Genomic DNA, 18018 nt, shown 5'->3' with positions numbered 1-18018 from the left:
TCCCCGTCAATGGGAAATGCAGCCTATAGTCATCTGGGACTATGGCGACTTTACCTTTTAAATCTGCAACCTCTACCATCTAAAAAGGCGAGGGTATGCAGTCACATAGGAACACCAACATCTATAAGTTCCCTTTCCACTCACCTTCCTGACTTGGAAATATATCGGCCGTTCCTTCATTGTAACCTGGGTCAAAATCTGGGAACTCTCTTCCTAACAGGTCAGTGGGTGTATCTGCACCACATGGACTGTAACAGTTCAAGAAGATGGTTCACCACGAACTTCTGCCCCACCCTCAGTCTTTTTCTTACTTTTCCTTCCTGTTTCCTGTCTTGACTCAAATTCACCCCCTTTCTCTACTGCTCTTCCTCAATCTTGGAGTTTTGTTGGTTAAAGGGGATAAACTTTTGATGAGCTGAATGGTGCAGGAAAATAACTCATGGCGTGTTCCCTGGGATGTCCCAGTCCAGCAAGATCCAGTCCAATAAATCTAACAATGGTATTTGGAAAGGAGAGTGGATAGGGTTGGACATTTATGAGGGCCATTTATGATGGGCCGAATGCCTCCATTCTGCGCTGAAAAATTCCAAGAATTCTATGATCTGTGAATTCCTTACTATTGCGAAATTAAGTTTTGGATGTTAACTTCTAGCTAAGACAGATGTTTATAATATGAAGAAATATTTGTGACAGAACTTTTTCCGAAAACTGCTTTATCTATGGCCAGGTGTGGAAAGTAATATACTGATAATGAAAGAAATCTGAAATAAAGATAGAAAATGCTGGAAATGCTCAGCAGGTCTGGCAGCATTGGTGGAGAGAGGGGCAGAGTTAGCGTTCCAGGTTGATAACCTTTTGTTTGAACTGTCCTGCTGAAAGATCACAGACTTGAAACGTTAATTCTGCTTCTCTCTTTCCACCGACGCTGCCGGACCAGCTGAGCATTTCCAGCGTTTTCTGTTACTGTTGTAAAACAGAAGGTTGTGGAATTTCCCGTCGCACTGGATGGGGGATTTAACAAAACGGTGTTGTGCGTTGTCTCGGTGCGGCCAATGTTACTGCTTTGTTTTGAACTTGCTGTGTTGCCTCATCCAGGAGATCCTGCTGATGAAGGGGGAAGGGGAGGTGAAGCTGAACATGACGATTGGCAAAGGGGAACAGTCCCTGAAGAGCAGTAACCAGGAGGCGGGGAAGGCCGTCCACAACCAGCTTCAGGCACTCAGGGAGGCCTGGGCCGAGGTTGTCAGTAACTCTGTGAACTGTCACAGGTATGGCCAGCTTCTGAAGTAACAATGGTCGCAGTCTCCAATGCTCTAACCTAACTTTCAAATTCTTTCTGTCACAAAGTAACAGTCAATTTTATCATTTATTTGCTAAATTTATCAGCGGAATTTGTAATCCATCGTTTATTTTCTGTACAACATCTGGATAATAAAGGGCTGAATTTTAGCCTGAATTTAGGGGCACGGTTTGGTCGGGTGGGAGGTTAATGCCTGAAAAATCTGTTCCCCAACCCAAACCCGTCTCCAACTCACCCATTTCCTGAGGTTATTAGGTGCATGGACAACCAACCTGAAACGAGGAGGCAGGTTAGAACTTTAAATAACGATGAAGAACCTGCAAATCACTTTGCTTTCAGCTTTAACTCTGGTTGGCTGGGTTTCCCAAGCGTTTTGGAACCCAAAGGCTTTCACTCGAGCCCCTGGATCCAGCTGCCAGCCTGACAAGCCTCTGTAACTGTGTCCACACTTCAAGCAGGTGCCAGCCATCCCCTTTGCCACCCACCACCAGCAGGATCCAATAACCCTCCAACATCCTCACCACCACCCACAAGGCCTCTGACACCTCAGGCCCTACCCTTCTCCCAGGGATTGGTAAGCACCCCATCTTTTCTCCTTTTCCACCGCCGCCAGTTGTTTATTTGTCCTCAAGATTTGAGGAACACTTGGGAGGCCATATTTATTGCCCGAGTGCATTGGGAGTCTAGCACATAGCATGGGACCAGTTACATAGACAGGGTAGTAGGTTCCTTACCCTGAAGAACAATGTTGAGCCAGTTGGGTCTTCACAACACGCCGATAGTTTCAAAGTCACTTTGCCATTGATCAGATTTATCATACCCCGATTCTCAGCTTGCCCCGTCGAGATTTTAACTCACGACCTCTCGAGTTGTTAGTCCAGGACCAGGATCAATAGGTTGCCAAATGCATCAAGGGATGCTTTGGGTGGAATTCTCCTCCCCCGCCCCCCCCCCCCCCCCACGCCACGCCGGGTGGGAGAATCGCCAGGGCACCGCGTGAGTCCCGCCACGCCGCCCCGGCACCCGATTCTCCCCCCCCCCCCCCAAACCGGTGCGGCGAGAATCACGGCTGGCCGCTGGGAGAATCGCCGCTCGCCGTTTGTAACGGGTGAGCGGCGATTCTCCGGCCCGGATGGGCCGAGCGGCCTGCCCAATACGACGGCTTCCCGCCGGCGCCATCCACACCTGGTCGCTGCCGGCGGGAACAGCGTGGGAACGCTGGGGGGAATGGCCTGTGGGGGGAGGGAGAGGGGGGTTCCTGCACCGGGGGGGGGGGGCCTCAAAAGGGGTCTGGCCCGCGATCGGTGCCCACCGATCGGCAGGCCGGCCTCTCTGAAGGGGGACCTCCTTTCCTCCGCCGCCCCGCAAGACCCATCCGACATCTTCTTGCGGGGCGGCCGCGGGGAGGACGGCAACCTGCGCGGGTGACGTCATTTACGCGGCGCCGGCCGTGTCATTTACGCGGCGCCAAGGCCCGGCGCGCATAAATAACGCGGCGCCGCTCCTAGCCCCCCGGGGGGGTGGGGGGGGGGAGAATAGGGGGCTGGGAGCGGCCTCCGACGCCTGAGTGAAACACTCCGGTTTTCAGTCCAGCGCCGGGACATAGTCTCCCGATGGGAGAATTGCGCCCTTTAGCCCTGTGGGGTAATAGAAGGGGAGGGCAACAATGTGCAGTTAAAAGTATGTCGCTCTCAACACTCTTGAGCTGTTTCCCTTTAGTCCTTTCCCAGTTTTGACAGGAGTTCTTAATTTCTCGCCCTTGAGTTGCAGATGGTGGGCAAGATGTGAATTCACCCAAAACCCACCCACTTGCCTAGAGTTAAAATTGGGCCCTGTGTTGCTTCGCCTCATCGGTCGCTGTCCCATAACCGTACATTCTGTTGCTCATTTGCCTTCTAGCCAGCTTGAGTGGGTGGTGGCGCAGTGGAATAATTATCTGGAAAGTGCGAGGCAGCTCCAGCAGTGGATGGAGTCCATGGAGCAGGAAATGAGCCAGGACCTGGAGCAGCAGGCCGACCTGAAGGACAAGCTCTTGCAGCTGGAGAGACACCAGAGTCTCCTGGCCGACATTGAGAAGCACTCGGTCATACTCAACCGGCTGATTGAGAAAGCCAAGGAGCTGCTGGAGAGAACGGGTGACGCGTCCTTTACAGAAGAGTCACAGCTGGAGATGAGAGCCCAATTTGCTGATATTATTGTGGTTGCCAAGGTAATCGCCCCTTCCTAGTTGTGCCCATTGTTAAAATCAGTGCTGGTACATTATGGAGGAATAATACAGCAGCTTGTCTTTTACCTTCAGCAAGTGTATTCTACATGCAGCTCAGCAGAGATACAAACGCCTTATCATTCCCCCCACTTCTACTGTTCTAGCTGTTTATACTCTTTTGGAGGTTGAGCCAATTATCATCACCTGTCTAATATGGTAATTAACTGAATAATGTAATTGCCAAAGTGTGAACTTGCTGATATATTGACATCTGATTTTCCAGCGTTACAATGGAAATAACATTTACAGCAACAGTGAGATAGTTTAATGTGGGAGTTGCAATATTAGCTACTATTAGTGGCTTCTGGCTCAAAATCCTTCCTTTGCAGAGTGCAGTTTGTGCACCAGTATACACACAGGGAGAGAATGATTCAGTTCATGTTGACTGAGGGATTAACCCTGTAACATTGTCAAGGGAACCACCCCTAATTCTTTCCAGGTGAGTGGGAAAAGTCACTGTCCCATGAACCATCCATACTCTCTCCTGACACTCGATTACGAGTCTACACTAATCTGCCCAACAGTCGAGTCAGTGGTCTTGGTGAGACAGTTATGTTGTATATTTATGGTGAGAAGGTTATGGTGCGTCGGGGGACAATTTTAATCTCCAAAAATGGGTTGGGTGGGGTCAGATCTGATGTGAAATGTTCACAAATCCCAGCCAGCCGACAACCCACCCGCTTCTGGATTTAACGGAGGGTGGACAATGGAGGATAGATTATGGGGGAGATGACTCTATATACCTGGATTCTTCATGGCCCTCACAAAAATTGGTCATTTAAATGTGGAGGTTACTGAGGCTGGAAGCCTCCGATTTAACGCACTTTGCAGGTTTAACAGCAGCTGACTGAGTTATCAAGGTCACAGGAACTCAACAGCTGAAGGGAGGCAAGGACAGCTTTAAGGAAAAGAAAAATGCCTTTTTAGCACTGCAAGTGGGCTAAGAGAAGCAGGGGTGCTCCCCCCCCCCCCCCCCCACCCCTGGTAGGCCCACAAACATCCCTCCCCATCAACCTCTGCACACCCAAGTCACAGTTGTGGTGATGTGGTTTCACTGATATGCTTGACCTATTCGCTCAGGGTGAGACAGTGGGAAACTAGCCAAATCTCCCATTGCTGTGCAGGTGCAGGGAACTATTTGGGGCCTGCTTATCTCCGATGGGTTGCATAACAAAGTAACTCTGCTGTCTCTCGGGGAGGGGGGGCGGGGGGTCGGTTTGCACAGGGGGAGGGTGATGGGCCCTCGAATCGCAGGTCAACAGAGATCACCACAATCAGGAGCGGTGCAGGGCTGGGGTGCGGGAGGTATGATCCAGTATATAGCTCCTGTTGCAGACAGCACAACTTCAGCGATAAACATTGTAACCCGTCTGGTTTTGATTCTAGGACAAAGTCAAAAAGCTGGAGGACATGGTACAGGACCATCAGCAATATAACACCGCCGTGCAAGAACTGACCAACTGGATGACTTCAGCAAAGGAGGAGCTTCACCGTTGGTCAGATTTATCTGGAGACTCGACCGCTTTACAGAGAAAACTGAAGAAAGTCATGGTGAGAGTAATCACATCTTCCCCGATAGACAGAAATTAGCCAGCAGGAATTTTTAAGGAGGATTGATAATTTTACGTGTGGTGCAAGCTGAGGCTTAGGAGTCATTGGATGGAGTTTTACAGCTCCTCCCATCGGCAGGATTTTCCGGTCCTGCCGCAGACTTTTGAAAGGCTCGCCGCATATTCTGGATCTCTCTGCATCATCCCCCCCACACACCCCCACCCGCCCCCCCCCAACCGCGATGCACCCGTGAAATCATTGGTTCAAGTCCCACTCAAGGCACTTCAACACATGACCTAGGTTGACGCTCCCCCAGCAGTACTGAGAGTGCGGCAGCATTCAAGGTACTGTCTTTTTGGGTGAGGCATTAAATCGGGAGGCCTACCTGCCCTCTCAGGTGGACATACAAAAAACCCCGTGGCATTATTTCGAAGAATCCATAGAATTGCTCCAGTGCAGATGGAGGCCATTCGGCCCATTGGGTCCGCACCAACCCTCTGAAAGAGCACATCAGCCAGGTGCACTTCCCTACCGTATACCCGCAATCCCACCTAATCTGCACCTCTTATGACGCCAAGGGGCAATTTATCATGGCCAATCCACTTAACAGCACATCTTTGGATTGTGGGAGGATTCCGGAGGAAACCCACGCAGACATGGGGAGAATGTGCAAACTCCACACAGACAGTGACCCAAGGCCGGAATTGAGCCCGGGTCCCTGGAACTGTGAGGCAGCAGTGCTAACCACTGCTGGTGGTAACCCTGGGAGGGCTGCTGAGAGGTAACTTTGGTTTCCTGGCCAATATTTATCCAACATCTAAAAATCAGATGATCTGGTCACAGTTACATTGCCACTGTGGGATCTTCTTGTACACAAATTCTTTTCCACGTTTCCTATTGATGGCATTTCTAAGAGCTCTTCATCTGCAGTGCCCCATCCTCCAGAGACAGGACACTTTATTAAGATATTTAAAAGAGGTTTCCCAATTCCATTGGAAATCTGACTTACAGTTTCCGTGTCGGATTCCTAGGGCTCCAGAAACCTGCCAGTGCGTTGGAGGTGAGAGTTTCTGGAACCAGAAAGGAAACGTCATTTTGTTGGATTTCTTGGTGGGCCGAGAGAGCTCGCCGGCCCCTGCAGGTAGTCTTTGGCTTTTGCTCCCACCTCGCCCCCACCAATCACAGCCTTTCCATCCACCTTTCCGCAACTCGCAGCCTCACCCCGCACCTTTCCCTTATTTATAACTCCTGGTTAATGGGGACAATTCCCAAGGGTGTTCCCCCCCCCCCCAATCCTGATGTTTCTGTGATCCCACACCCTCCCTGCCTCCCTAAAAATATCGCCCATGGCATTTTGAAAGAAACAGTAGTGATATCATTGTGTTTTTGATTGTAAAAACTCTCCCTGTAACCTCTTCTGCCTCTTGTCTACCCAATTTTTCTTCTACCCTTGGGAGCCATGTGTTTAGCTGCCTGGGCGTCATAATTCTTGAAAATTCCCCCCTAAATCTCTCCTCTCTATCGTCTCCTTCTGTAAGACGCTTCTCAAAACCTACCTCTAACCAGGTTTTTAGTGCCTCGTATTACCATTGCATCATACAACACACGGGAAGGTTATACTGCCCACCATTCCTATGCTGTCTCCTTGAAGGAGCTATTCAGTTAATGCCGTTCCCCTGCTCTTTCCACATAGACCTGCAAACGTTACCTTTTGTTCAGATCCCTTTTGAAAGTTACTGTTAGATCTGTTACGGGGATAAAGTGATGGTGTGGGCTTGGGTAGGGCGCTGTTCCACGAGCCGGTGCAGACTCGATGGGCCGAATGGCCTCCTTCTGCACTGTAAATTCTATGCAATTATATTTTGCCCTCATTTGCAGCTTATTTCGTTTCCCCATAAATACACCATTGCACAAAGTGCACCCTCCTGTTGTGACCACTTCCTGGGTAAAGAGGTTTCTTTTAAATTCTCCATTGGATTTCTTATGTTATATTTATATTACGATCCCAGACCACACGCCAACAGTGGCTAGGATATTGGACCAAGACCCCAATATATTAGATTATTTGTATGTCTGTGTAGAAAGAATAATTTGATTCAGGAGTGATTGCATGAAGAAATTGGGCTTTGGTATTTGTAAAAACAAAACTTTATTATGAATACTATATTAGCTTTTTGAATTTCACACCCAAAAAGAACTGTTTACAATTACCCCTCAAACAGTACTACTCAATTTCCCATTAAACAACAAGAACACCTCTCAGTCTATTTTACTGTGGCAGAATTGTGGACTCAGCGTCAGGCAGATCAGAATTCAATTTCTCTCTCTAAACCCTTCTCCAAAAACTGGCTCCCTTAAGCTTTTCAAAATGTCTCTCTGCATTCAAATTATCTCTGCAGGCTGCAAATCACATTAACTTCCCAGGGACTATCCCAGTCAAATCACAGTCCATTTGTCCAGACTGAAAAACACATTCCTTTGACAATTTCACTCTCTGGCTGTTAATGACACCCAGTCCCTGCAAAATAATTATTGTTTTTTTAAAAACATGACCACTGCAGTTAAACACACTCTAACCCCAGGCTTTTTTTTTCAGAAAATATTTTACTGAGGCATTTATAATTTTAACATTCTAAACAACAGAGCGGTCCGACACACGCAACAAACCCCACAGTAACATACCCAACTTCCCCACCCTAACTCCTAGCTACCCATATATTGGATTCCCTGCCCTCGGGCAAGATTCTCCGACCCCCCGACGGGTCGGAGAATCGCCGGGGGCTGGCGTGAATCCCACTCCCGCCGGTTGCCGAATTCTCCGGCACCGGAGATTCGGCGGGTGCGGGAATCGCGCCGCGCTGGTTGGCGCCCCCCCCCAGCGATTCTCCGGCCCGGATGGGCCGAAGTCCCGCTGCTGGAAAGCCTGGCCTGCCGGTGTGGATTAAACCATCTCTCTTACCGGTGGGACAAGGCCGCGCGGGCGGGCTCCGGGTCCTGGGGTGGGCGCGGGGCGGTCTGGCCCCGGGGGGTGCCCCCACGGTGGCCTGGCACGCGATCGGGGCCCACCGATCCGCGGGTGGGCCTGTGCTGTGGGGGAACTCTTTTCCTTCTGCCTTGGCCACGGTCTCCACCATGGCAGAGGCGGAAGAGACTCCCTCCACTGCGCATGCGCGGGGATGCCGTGAGCGGCCGCTGACGCTCCCGCGCATGCGCCGCCCGGATATGTCATTTCCGCGCCAGCCGGCGGGGCATCAAAGGCCTTTCCCGCCAGCTGGCGGGGCGGAAATCAGTCCGGTGCGGGCCTAGCCCCTCAAGGTGAGGGCTCGGCCGCTCAATGGGTGGAGGATTCCGCACCTTTGGGGCGGTGTGATGCCGGACTGATTTGAGCCGTTTTTGGCGCCGGTCGGCGGACATCGTGCCGATTACGGAGAATTTCGCCCCTTATTCTTAACCCCAGGCTTTTAACCCTTAAATTGCTCAATACCTACAATCCAATAATCCTAAAGTCTTCCAATCATGGTGCAGAAGGGTGGCAGAGTGATTAGCACTGCTGCCTCACGGCACCGAGGACCCGGGTTCGATCCTGGCCCCGGGTAACTGTTCGTGTGAAGTTTGCATATTCTCCCCGTGTCTGCATGGGTCTCATCCCCACAACCCAAAAACATGTGCAGGGTAGTTGAATTGGCCACGCTAAATTGCCCCTTAATTGGAAAAGAAAATAATTGGATGATCTAAATTTATAGAAAACGTCTACTCCCTATCAAACTCTTTCATCATGTTAAAGACTTCTATCTGGTCATCCCTCGATTTTCTCTTTTGGAGGGAGACAATCCCCAACTTTGCAGCCTCTCCTGATCATTATATACTTTAAGTTAAGGCATCATCCTTTCTTGCCCCTACTTCAATGTATATCATTAGTAAAATATGCAGACTATAACTGTACACAATGCTCATAGTGTGTACCCAACCAAGGTTTTATATAAGTTTAAATAATTTCATTGCTTTTCACTGTAGAAGTAAACCCCAGAACCTTGTTTGCTATTTTGTAGCCTTATTTGCCTGCTTCACTAATTTTAGTGATTTGCACGTCTGTGCCACTAGGTTCCATTATTCCTCTAGTTCATTTAGATTCTTAAATCTAACCGGTTTGTGACTTCCTTATCTTTCCTACAGTTGAACATATTTACTGTAGATGGTGGCATATAAGTCGACCGTTGAAGCTTCAAAAAATGAATCCAAAACAACAGGAGGCAGGGGTTGGGGGGTTGGGGGGGGAGGGAGGTCAACTTATACAGTAAATATAAAATGTGAATTGCTGGTGAAGGACGACCCATTTTTGTTTGTCTGTTGCCCCATGCTATGTGGAATTGTCCTCAATTCTTGTGCACCTTCTTGGCAACACGGTCCATATCACCTGCTTGAGGCCACGTGCCGACTCATAAGGCAAGTTAAACCCCTAAACATCTTAGAGCAAAAACATTGAGACCATCTTCTGAATATAGCCCTAAACATGCATTCTTATTAGCTGAAAATGATGGGGGAGGGGGGTGACATCTTACTCACTGGGTCAACTTATACGCTGCAATTTATAGTAATTTGCATTATTGATGTCTTTCAGTTTGTTCCATTTTTCCTGAATGTTAAAAAGAGCTCCCAATTTGGTGCTGACAGCAAATTTTGAAGTTGTACCTCTTGTCCCTGAGCCCAGTGTAAATGATGAGGCAACAGTACCAGTGCCTGTGGAACACCGCTTCCCTCCATTTGCTGATTAGACGAGCTGCACTTTACCCCTGCTCTCTGTTCTCCATTTTGTCGGCAACCTTCTATCCCTTCTGCTACGTGCCCACCAACTCTACATGCACTGACCATAGTCAGCAGTTTCCTGTGCAGCACATTCTTTTGAAAATCCAACTATATTACATCTACACCCTTGCCTCCTCTTCTTGTTATTTCTTTAAAGAGATCAATAAGGTTGAAATCTGTGCTGATTACTCTCTGTCATATTTCTGTTTGCAAGATTTCTTCCCCATCACCTCTCTGAATAAGGATTCCTGCCACCTCCGAGGACCCGGGTTCGATCACCGCACCGGTCACTGTGGAGTTTGCACACTCTCCCCGTGTCTGCATGGGTCTCACCCCCACAACCCAAAAAAGATATGCAGGGTAGGGGGATTGGCCGTGCTAAATTGCCCTGTAGTTGGAAAAAATAATAGGGTATTCTAAATTTATTTTGAAAAATCTTTCCTGCCACCAATGTCAAGCTAACTGGTCCATATGTTTTGTTCCCCTTTTTAAATGCAGTGTGGCACAATGGTTAGCATTGCTTTCTCACAGCGCCAGGGACCCAGGTTCGATTCCGGCCTTGGGTGACTCTGTGGAGTTTGCACTTTCTCCACGTGTCTGCGTGGGTTTCATCCCACAGCCTAAACATGTGCAGGTTAGGTGGATTGGCCAAGATATAAATTGTCCCTTAGTATCCAGGGGTAGTGTGGTTAATAATAATAATAATCTTTATTAGTGTAACAAGTAGGCTTAGGTGGCGTTACGGGGATAAGATGGGGTAGTTGGTCTAGGTAGGGTGCTCTTTCATAGAATTGATGGGGCAGCACGGTAGCCTTGTGGATAGCACAATTGCTTCACAGCTCCAGGGTCCCAGGTTCGATTCTGGCTTGGGTCACTGTCTGTGCGGAGTCTGCACATCCTCCCCGTGTGTGCGTGGGTTTCCTTCGGGTGCTCCGGTTTCCTCCCACAGTCCAAAGATGTGCGGGTTAGGTGGATTGGCCATGATAAATTGCCCTTAGTGTCCAAAATTTCCCTTAGTGTTGGGTGGGGTTACTGGGTTATGGGGATAGGGTGGCGGTGTTGACCTTGGGTAGGGTGCTCTTTCCAAGAGCCGGTGCAGACTCGATGGGCTGAATGGCCTCCTTCTGCACTGTAAATTCTATGATAATCTATGATGCAGACTTGATGGGCCAAAAGGCCCCCTTCTGCGCTGTAGGGTTCTATGGGGCAGCACAGTGCACGGTAGCATTGTTGCTTCACAGCTCCCGGTCCCAGGTTCGATTCCCGGCTTGGGTCACTGTCTGCGCGGAGTCTGCACGTTCTCCCTGTGTCTGCGTGGGTTTCCTCCGGGCGCTCCAGTTTCCTCCCACAGTCCAAAGATGTGCAGGTTAGGTGGATTGACCACATTAAATTGCCCCTTAATGCAATAGGTTAGGTGGTGTTACTGGGTTACGGGGATAGGGTGGAGGTGTGGGCTTATGTAGAGTGCTCTGTCCAAGGGCCAGTGCAGACTTGATGGGCCGAATGGCCTCCTTATGCACTGTACATTCTATGATTCTATGAATAACATTACCTGTCCCCTAAAACCATCTGGCACTATCTCCTTTTCTAATTAATTCTTATATATGACTAATAATGCCTCTGATATACCTGCTCTAATTCCTTTTAATATGCGCGGATGTGACCAATGACATCCACAGATTTTATTCTCTCTAGATTTGATTAGTTGTTCTAATTATCTCTCTCCTAAATGTCTTTTTTGATCTCTTCTTTTAATACCTTGTACCCCTTGTTAGTTTGCTGGTGATTACTGAAACAATGTAATTATTCAGTATTCCTGTAACTTTGTTAGTACCTGTGAGATGTGTATCCCATCTGTGTTTTTAGATGATTTTGACATTCCTTGCTCTCAGGAGGAGAGTCCCAGCTTCTTTAGTCTCAACATAAAGCTGCCACTCTTCATTCAAATGAAACCTGCTCTACACTTTCTCCAAGGCGCTGACACCCTTCCTACAGTGCCAGGCCTAGGAGGCCCAGCTGAGGCCCGATCAGTCAGTTTCGAATGAAATAAAGACTTGTATTTATATTGCGCTTTGAATCACCGCCAGACATTTATTACCGCGAATAAAGTACTTTTGAAGTGTAGTCACTGTTGTAATGCAGGAAATGTGGCAGCCCATTTGTGTACAGGAAGCTTCCACAACCAGCAAGTATGTTAATGACCAGATAACCTGTCTTTGTGATGTTGATTGAGGGATAAGTATTGACCAGCATTATAAACAGTTCAGAGAAGGTTTACTAGACCAGTACCTGGAATGGACGGAATGTCTTATGAGGAAGGTTGGACATGCTGGGCTTATACCTGTTGGAGTTTAGTAGTGTAATGAAATGCAATGGAATGAAAATCACTTATTGTCACAAGTAGGCTTCAAATGAAGTTACTGTGAAAAGCCCCTAGTCGCCACATTCCGGTGCCTGTTCAGGGAGGCTGGTATGGGAATTGAAGCCTGCCTTGGTCGTCTTTAAAAGCCAGCGATTTAGTCCGGTGTGCTAAACCAGCCCCAGATAGGTGACTTGATTGAAATGTATAAGATCCTGAAGGGTTTTGACAGGGTATATGTGGAGAGGATGTTTCCTCTTGAGGGAAGAATTTAGAACTAGGGACCACTGTTAAATTTGTATTTAAATTTAAAGTGCCCAATTCTTTTTTTTCAATTAAGAGGCAATTTAGCGTGGCCAGTCCACCTACCCTGCACATCTTTGGGTTGTGGGGGTGAGACCCACGCAGACACTGGGAGAATGTGCAAACTCCACACGGGCAGTGACCCAGGGCCGGGATTCGAACCCGGGTCCTCATTGCCATGTGGCAGGCCACTATTTAAAAATAAGGTTGAGGCCGCACATGAGTGCGGCCTCAACAGGGACCTGGGATTCATGTCGAATTACATTCATCCCCCACCATCTGGCCTGCAAAATCCTACCAACTGTCCTGGCTTGATACAATTCACACCTCTTTAACCTGGGGTTACCCCATCTCTGGATCTGTAAAGATTTAATCACCTGCTAATGCTCGCATTCCAAGCATTGTCTGGCATCTTTGAATCTGTCTATATATATATGTTTCTGGAACATACCTCTTCATTCACCTGAGGAAGGAGCAGCGCTCCGAAAGCTAGTGACATCAAAACAAACCTGTTGGACTTTAACCTGGTGTTGTAAAACTTCTTACTGTAAAAATAAGGGGTCACTCATTTTAAAACAGATGAGCGGAATTTCTTTCTCTGAGCATCATGAGTCTTTGGAACTCTCTTCCTGAAAAGGCGGTGGAAGCAGAGTCTTAGAATGTTTTTAAGGCATTAAGAGGTGGGTAGATCATCGATAGGGTGATATGTTATTAGGGGTTAGACAGAGTGCAGATTTGAGATTAGTAACAGATCAGCCATGATTGTATTGAATGATGGAGCAGACTTGAGGGACACCATGTGCGCATGTTCTTCAAAATAATGCCATGGAATCTTTTATATCCACCCAAGTGGGCAGACCCTTGGTTTAACATCGCATGTGTACGACATCACCTCCAGCAGTGCAGCACTGCCTCAGTACTGTACTGGAGTGCTAGTCCTGATTTTTGTGCTCAATCCCTGGAATGCACATCCTCCCTGTGTGTGCGTGGGTTTCCTCCAGGTGCTCCGGTTTCCTCCCACAGTCCAAAGATGTGCAGGTTAGGTGGATTGGCTGTGATAAATTGCCCTTAGTGTCCAAAATTGCCTTTAGTGTTGGGTGGGGTTACTGGGTTATGGGGATAGGGTGGAGGTGTTGACCTTGGGTAGGGTGCTCTTTCCAAGAGCCGGTGCAGACTCGATGGGCCGAATGGCCTCCTTCTGCAATGTAAATTCTATGATAACCTGGAACCTTATGCAACTGAGAGGCAAGAGTGCTACCCACTGAGCCATGTTGGCACAAGATGTAACATGACTTTCTTTATAAATGGCTTACTCTGGAGGTGTTGAAATGACTTCCCAAAGTCTTGCGCCACAGGGTCAGAGTTACTACAATGCAGCCAGCTTCCTGAGGAATGCAGATTGTAATATATTTGATCACACTCGCTATCTAAAATGTTTTCTTGCCTCCATAAGCTAAATTCCTTGGACGCATTTTTAACAGTCTACTCGGCCTCAGTGTCACTTTTTTATTTGATGTTTCTAGGATATTTTACTGTTAAACAGAGTAACGTAAATGCAAATTGCTGTTGAAAAAAGAACCATGTGTTTTGTCAGATTTCCGAATGTCTGCAGATAAAGTTGTCCTTTATTGGGCAGAGTAAGGGTTAATATTTTCTGCAGGATATTACGTAGCATTTGCTCAACTATGAACTTTTACGAGGGCTTATATAAACAGTTATGACAGGGCTGGTAACGGTGCATGTTTTCCATTCCCAGGAACTGATAGCTTCCAGACGGAATGGCAGAGAGCGTTTAAACAGAGTGGAGGCTCTGGCTGGAGAAGTGAGGCAGCACACAGCAGCCAACGGGTGCAAGGCAATCGGCAGGGAGCTTGACGCCCTGCGGACTGACTGGCAGCAGTGGGAAGAGAGCACCCTTCAAGCACAGAGCGGCCTGGAGAACATGCTCAGCCAGACCACCAGCTCCGAGCAGGAATTCGAGGCGCAGGCTGCTCAGTTGGACAAGGACCTGCAGGACTTTAGTGCCACTCTCGGAGCCTGCTCACACAGCCTGTCCCAGTTGCAGGACAAAACCACAGACGAAGAAGTGGTAGAATGTTGGCAGAAAGCAAAGGTTTGCCTGGGGCTCATGTAGGTCCTGTGGGGTCTGTGTAGGGGAGCGAAAGGAAAGCAAATTAGTGTCAGGTTGTTTTGGCTCTGGTAATGCTAAACAACGTTAATAGGGCATAAAAATAACTCCTTCCTGACAGATAATTGTACACCATTCACATCAGTGCAGTTATATATTACTGAAGTGAAAAAGCTTAAACAGTTTAGGCTCAGTGACAGAAATTCCATCATTGGAAACTGAAATCTCAGCCGTTTTCTGGATATCATACAGTGCTGGTGAGTCATCTGACTGATGACTAACCCAGTGTCTCACAACGAAAGGAAAATTCTCCATACAACTATGAGGCTTATCCAGACTCTACCATGCATTTAATTTTGTGCAGAATATATCTCTTTCAAAAATGCAAACAGTTTGACAGTTTTACGTGTTACTAGTTGCACAAAACAGAAATCCAACCAGATTCAAAAATAGCTCATTATTTCTGCTGCACACTCTATCCCTCCTACACACAATCTCTCTGGTAGTCCCTTCAAGCAGGGGGCACAGTTGCTATGGAGTGCAGCTCTGCATCCAGAGTATTTTCATGTGGGGAGGCGGTTGCACTGCAGCTACCACACAAGTGATTCTGGCTGAGCAGGAGACCCTCCCACTCTTACTGCCTGCCATAGATGTGTTGGAAGAATTTGGAGGTTGATAGTCAACCTGTTCATCCATGTTCTGAACACACCATCCCTGGCCAACAAGTCCTGGAGTGGGACTCGTGCCCCGAGGGTCTTGCTCAGAGGCAGGGACGCTGCCCACTACAAGACGTCCTCCTATGCGCACTGTCCCCTGACCCACACTATCCTACACACACAATCGTAGACAAACTACCATTCTGACACACATCATCTCTCTCACACATGCTGCGCGAAGTTTTCCAATACTTTGTCTAAATGCGGGCTCTGGTGAAAAAAACAATGTGCAGCTCCCTGGCTGCACAGCCGGCTGTTCTTGCCAGACAATGTGGCACTTGGAGTAACAAGAAATGCTGCAGACATCTCTGATTTCGTCACGCTGGCAGGGCAGAACCTGATAGGGTCAGCAATGCCGGCTCCATGCAGATCTGTACACCCTTTTTAAAGGGCACCCCGATCTGCATTGAGAATAGACTACTGCCCCCCATCTGCCCCCCAACCCCCCGCATCCCCACCCATGGGAGCCCTCTCTCACACACCCATGCATACAGAAACCTACCCGCCCTCTCTCACACACCCATGGATACGAGGCAACACCCCCACCCCCCCCTCGCTCCCCCCAGCCCCATGGAAAAAAGGAACTCCTCCTAACCACACACAAGGGGAACCCCCCACAATGGAACGTCCTTCCTGTGCAGGAACATTCTTAGGTCACCGGTTAGGGGCGGAGAAAATTTAAAAATGGGATCTCGCCAGTAAGAATTATGTTTTCCAATTCTCGAGAGATTTTGCTGCATGAGCTCACGGCAAACGCGAGCTCAAAATTGTCCCCACTATCTCCCTGACGTACACTGGTCGCGATTTGCCCACTCGGACCCACACACAGTGTCTCTCGTACCCACACACAGTGTCTCTCGGACCCACTCAGTGTCTCTCGTACCCACACACAGTGTCTCTCGGACCCACTCACAGTGTCTCTCGTACACACACACAGTGCCTCTCGGACCCACTCAGTGTCTCTCGTACCCACTCACAGTGTCTCTCGTACCCACACACAGTGTCTCTCAGACCCACTCACAGTGTCTCTCGTACACACACACAGCGCCTCTCGGACCCACACACAGTGTCTCTCAGACCCACACACAGTGTCTCTCGGACCCACTCACAGTGTCTCTCGTATCCACACACAGTGTCTCTCATACCCACTCACAGTGTCTCTCGTACACACTCACAGTGTCTCTCGTACACACTCAGTGTCTCTCATACCCACACACAGTGTCTCTCATACCCACTCACAGTGTCTCTCATACCCACACACAGTGTCTCTCGTACACACTCACAGTGTCTCTCGTATCCACACAGTGTCTCTCATACCCACTCACAGTGTCTCTCGTACACACTCACAGTGTCTCTCGTACACACACAGTGTCTCTCATACCCACACACAGTGTCTCTCGGACCCACTCAGTGTCTCTCGTACCCACTCACAGTGTCCCTCGTACCCACTCACAGTGTCCCTCGTACCCACACACAGTGTCTCTCGGAGCCACTCACAGTGTCTCTCGTACACACACACAGTGCCTCTCGGACCCACACACAGTGTCTCTCGGACCCACTCACAGTGTCTCTCGTATCCACACACAGTGTCTCTCATACCCACTCACAGTGTCACTAGTACACACTCACAGTGTCTCTCGTACCCACACACAGTGTCTCTCATACCCACTCACAGTGTCTCTCGTACACACTCACAGTGTCTCTCGTACACACTCACAGTGTCTCTCGTACACACACTCACAGTGTCTCTCGTACACACTCACAGTGTCTCTCGGACCCACCCACAGTGTCTCTCGTACACACTCACAGTGTCTCTCGTACACACTCACAGTGTCTCTCGTACACACACTCACAGTGTCTCTCGTACACACTCACAGTGTCTCTCGGACCCACCCACAGTGTCTCTCGTACACACTCAGTGTCTCTCGTACCCACACACTGTGTCTCTCGTACACACAGTGTCTCTCGTACACACTCAGTGTCTCTCGTACACACTCACAGTGTCTCTCGGACCCACTCACAGTGTCTCTCGTACAAACTCACAGTGTCTCTCGTACACACTCACAGTGTCTCTCGTACATACACACAGTGTCTCTCGGACCCACGCACAGTGTCTCTCGTACACACTCACAGTGTCTCTCGGACCCACTCACAGTGTCTCTCGGACCCACTCACAGTGTCTCTCGTACACACTCACAGTGTCTCTCGTACCCACTCACAGTGTCTCTCGTACACACACACAGTGTCTCTCGGACGCACTCACAGTGTCTCTCGTAACCCACACACAGTGTCTCTCGTACCCACACACAGTGTCTCTCGTACCCACACACACACATTGTCTCTCGTACCCACACACACACAGTGTCTCTCGTACCCACACACAGTGTCTCTCGTACCCACACACACACAGTGTCTCTCGTACCCACACACACACAGTGTCTCTCGTACCCACACAAACAGTGTCTCTCGTACCCCACACACACAGTGTCTCTCGGATCCACACAGTGTCTCTCATACCCACACACAGTGTCTCTCGTACCCACACACACACACACTGTCTCTCGTACCCACACACAGTGTCTCTCGTACCCA

The 18018-nt window shown here is 48.9% G+C and overlaps 1 protein-coding gene across 13 annotated transcripts in view; it reads left to right on the top strand.

Moving 5' to 3' along the window:
- syne1b (spectrin repeat containing, nuclear envelope 1b) overlaps window positions 1-18018 on the top strand; it is a 669902-nt gene that overhangs the window by 251757 nt on the left and 400127 nt on the right. For all 13 annotated transcript variants that reach the window (XM_072505314.1, XM_072505250.1, XM_072505295.1 and 10 more), the window contains 4 exons: window positions 1096-1268; window positions 3200-3509; window positions 4953-5117; window positions 14339-14695. In XM_072505314.1, coding sequence (XP_072361415.1) covers window positions 1096-1268; window positions 3200-3509; window positions 4953-5117; window positions 14339-14695 — 1005 coding nt within the window. The remainder of the gene's footprint in view (window positions 1-1095; window positions 1269-3199; window positions 3510-4952; window positions 5118-14338; window positions 14696-18018) is intronic.

Source organism: Scyliorhinus torazame, chromosome 1 (assembly GCF_047496885.1).
Source record: "Scyliorhinus torazame isolate Kashiwa2021f chromosome 1, sScyTor2.1, whole genome shotgun sequence".
NCBI lineage: Eukaryota > Metazoa > Chordata > Chondrichthyes > Carcharhiniformes > Scyliorhinidae > Scyliorhinus > Scyliorhinus torazame.
The sequence above is the reverse complement of the archived record's forward strand: the minus strand, read 5'-3'. Positions and strand labels throughout refer to the sequence as shown.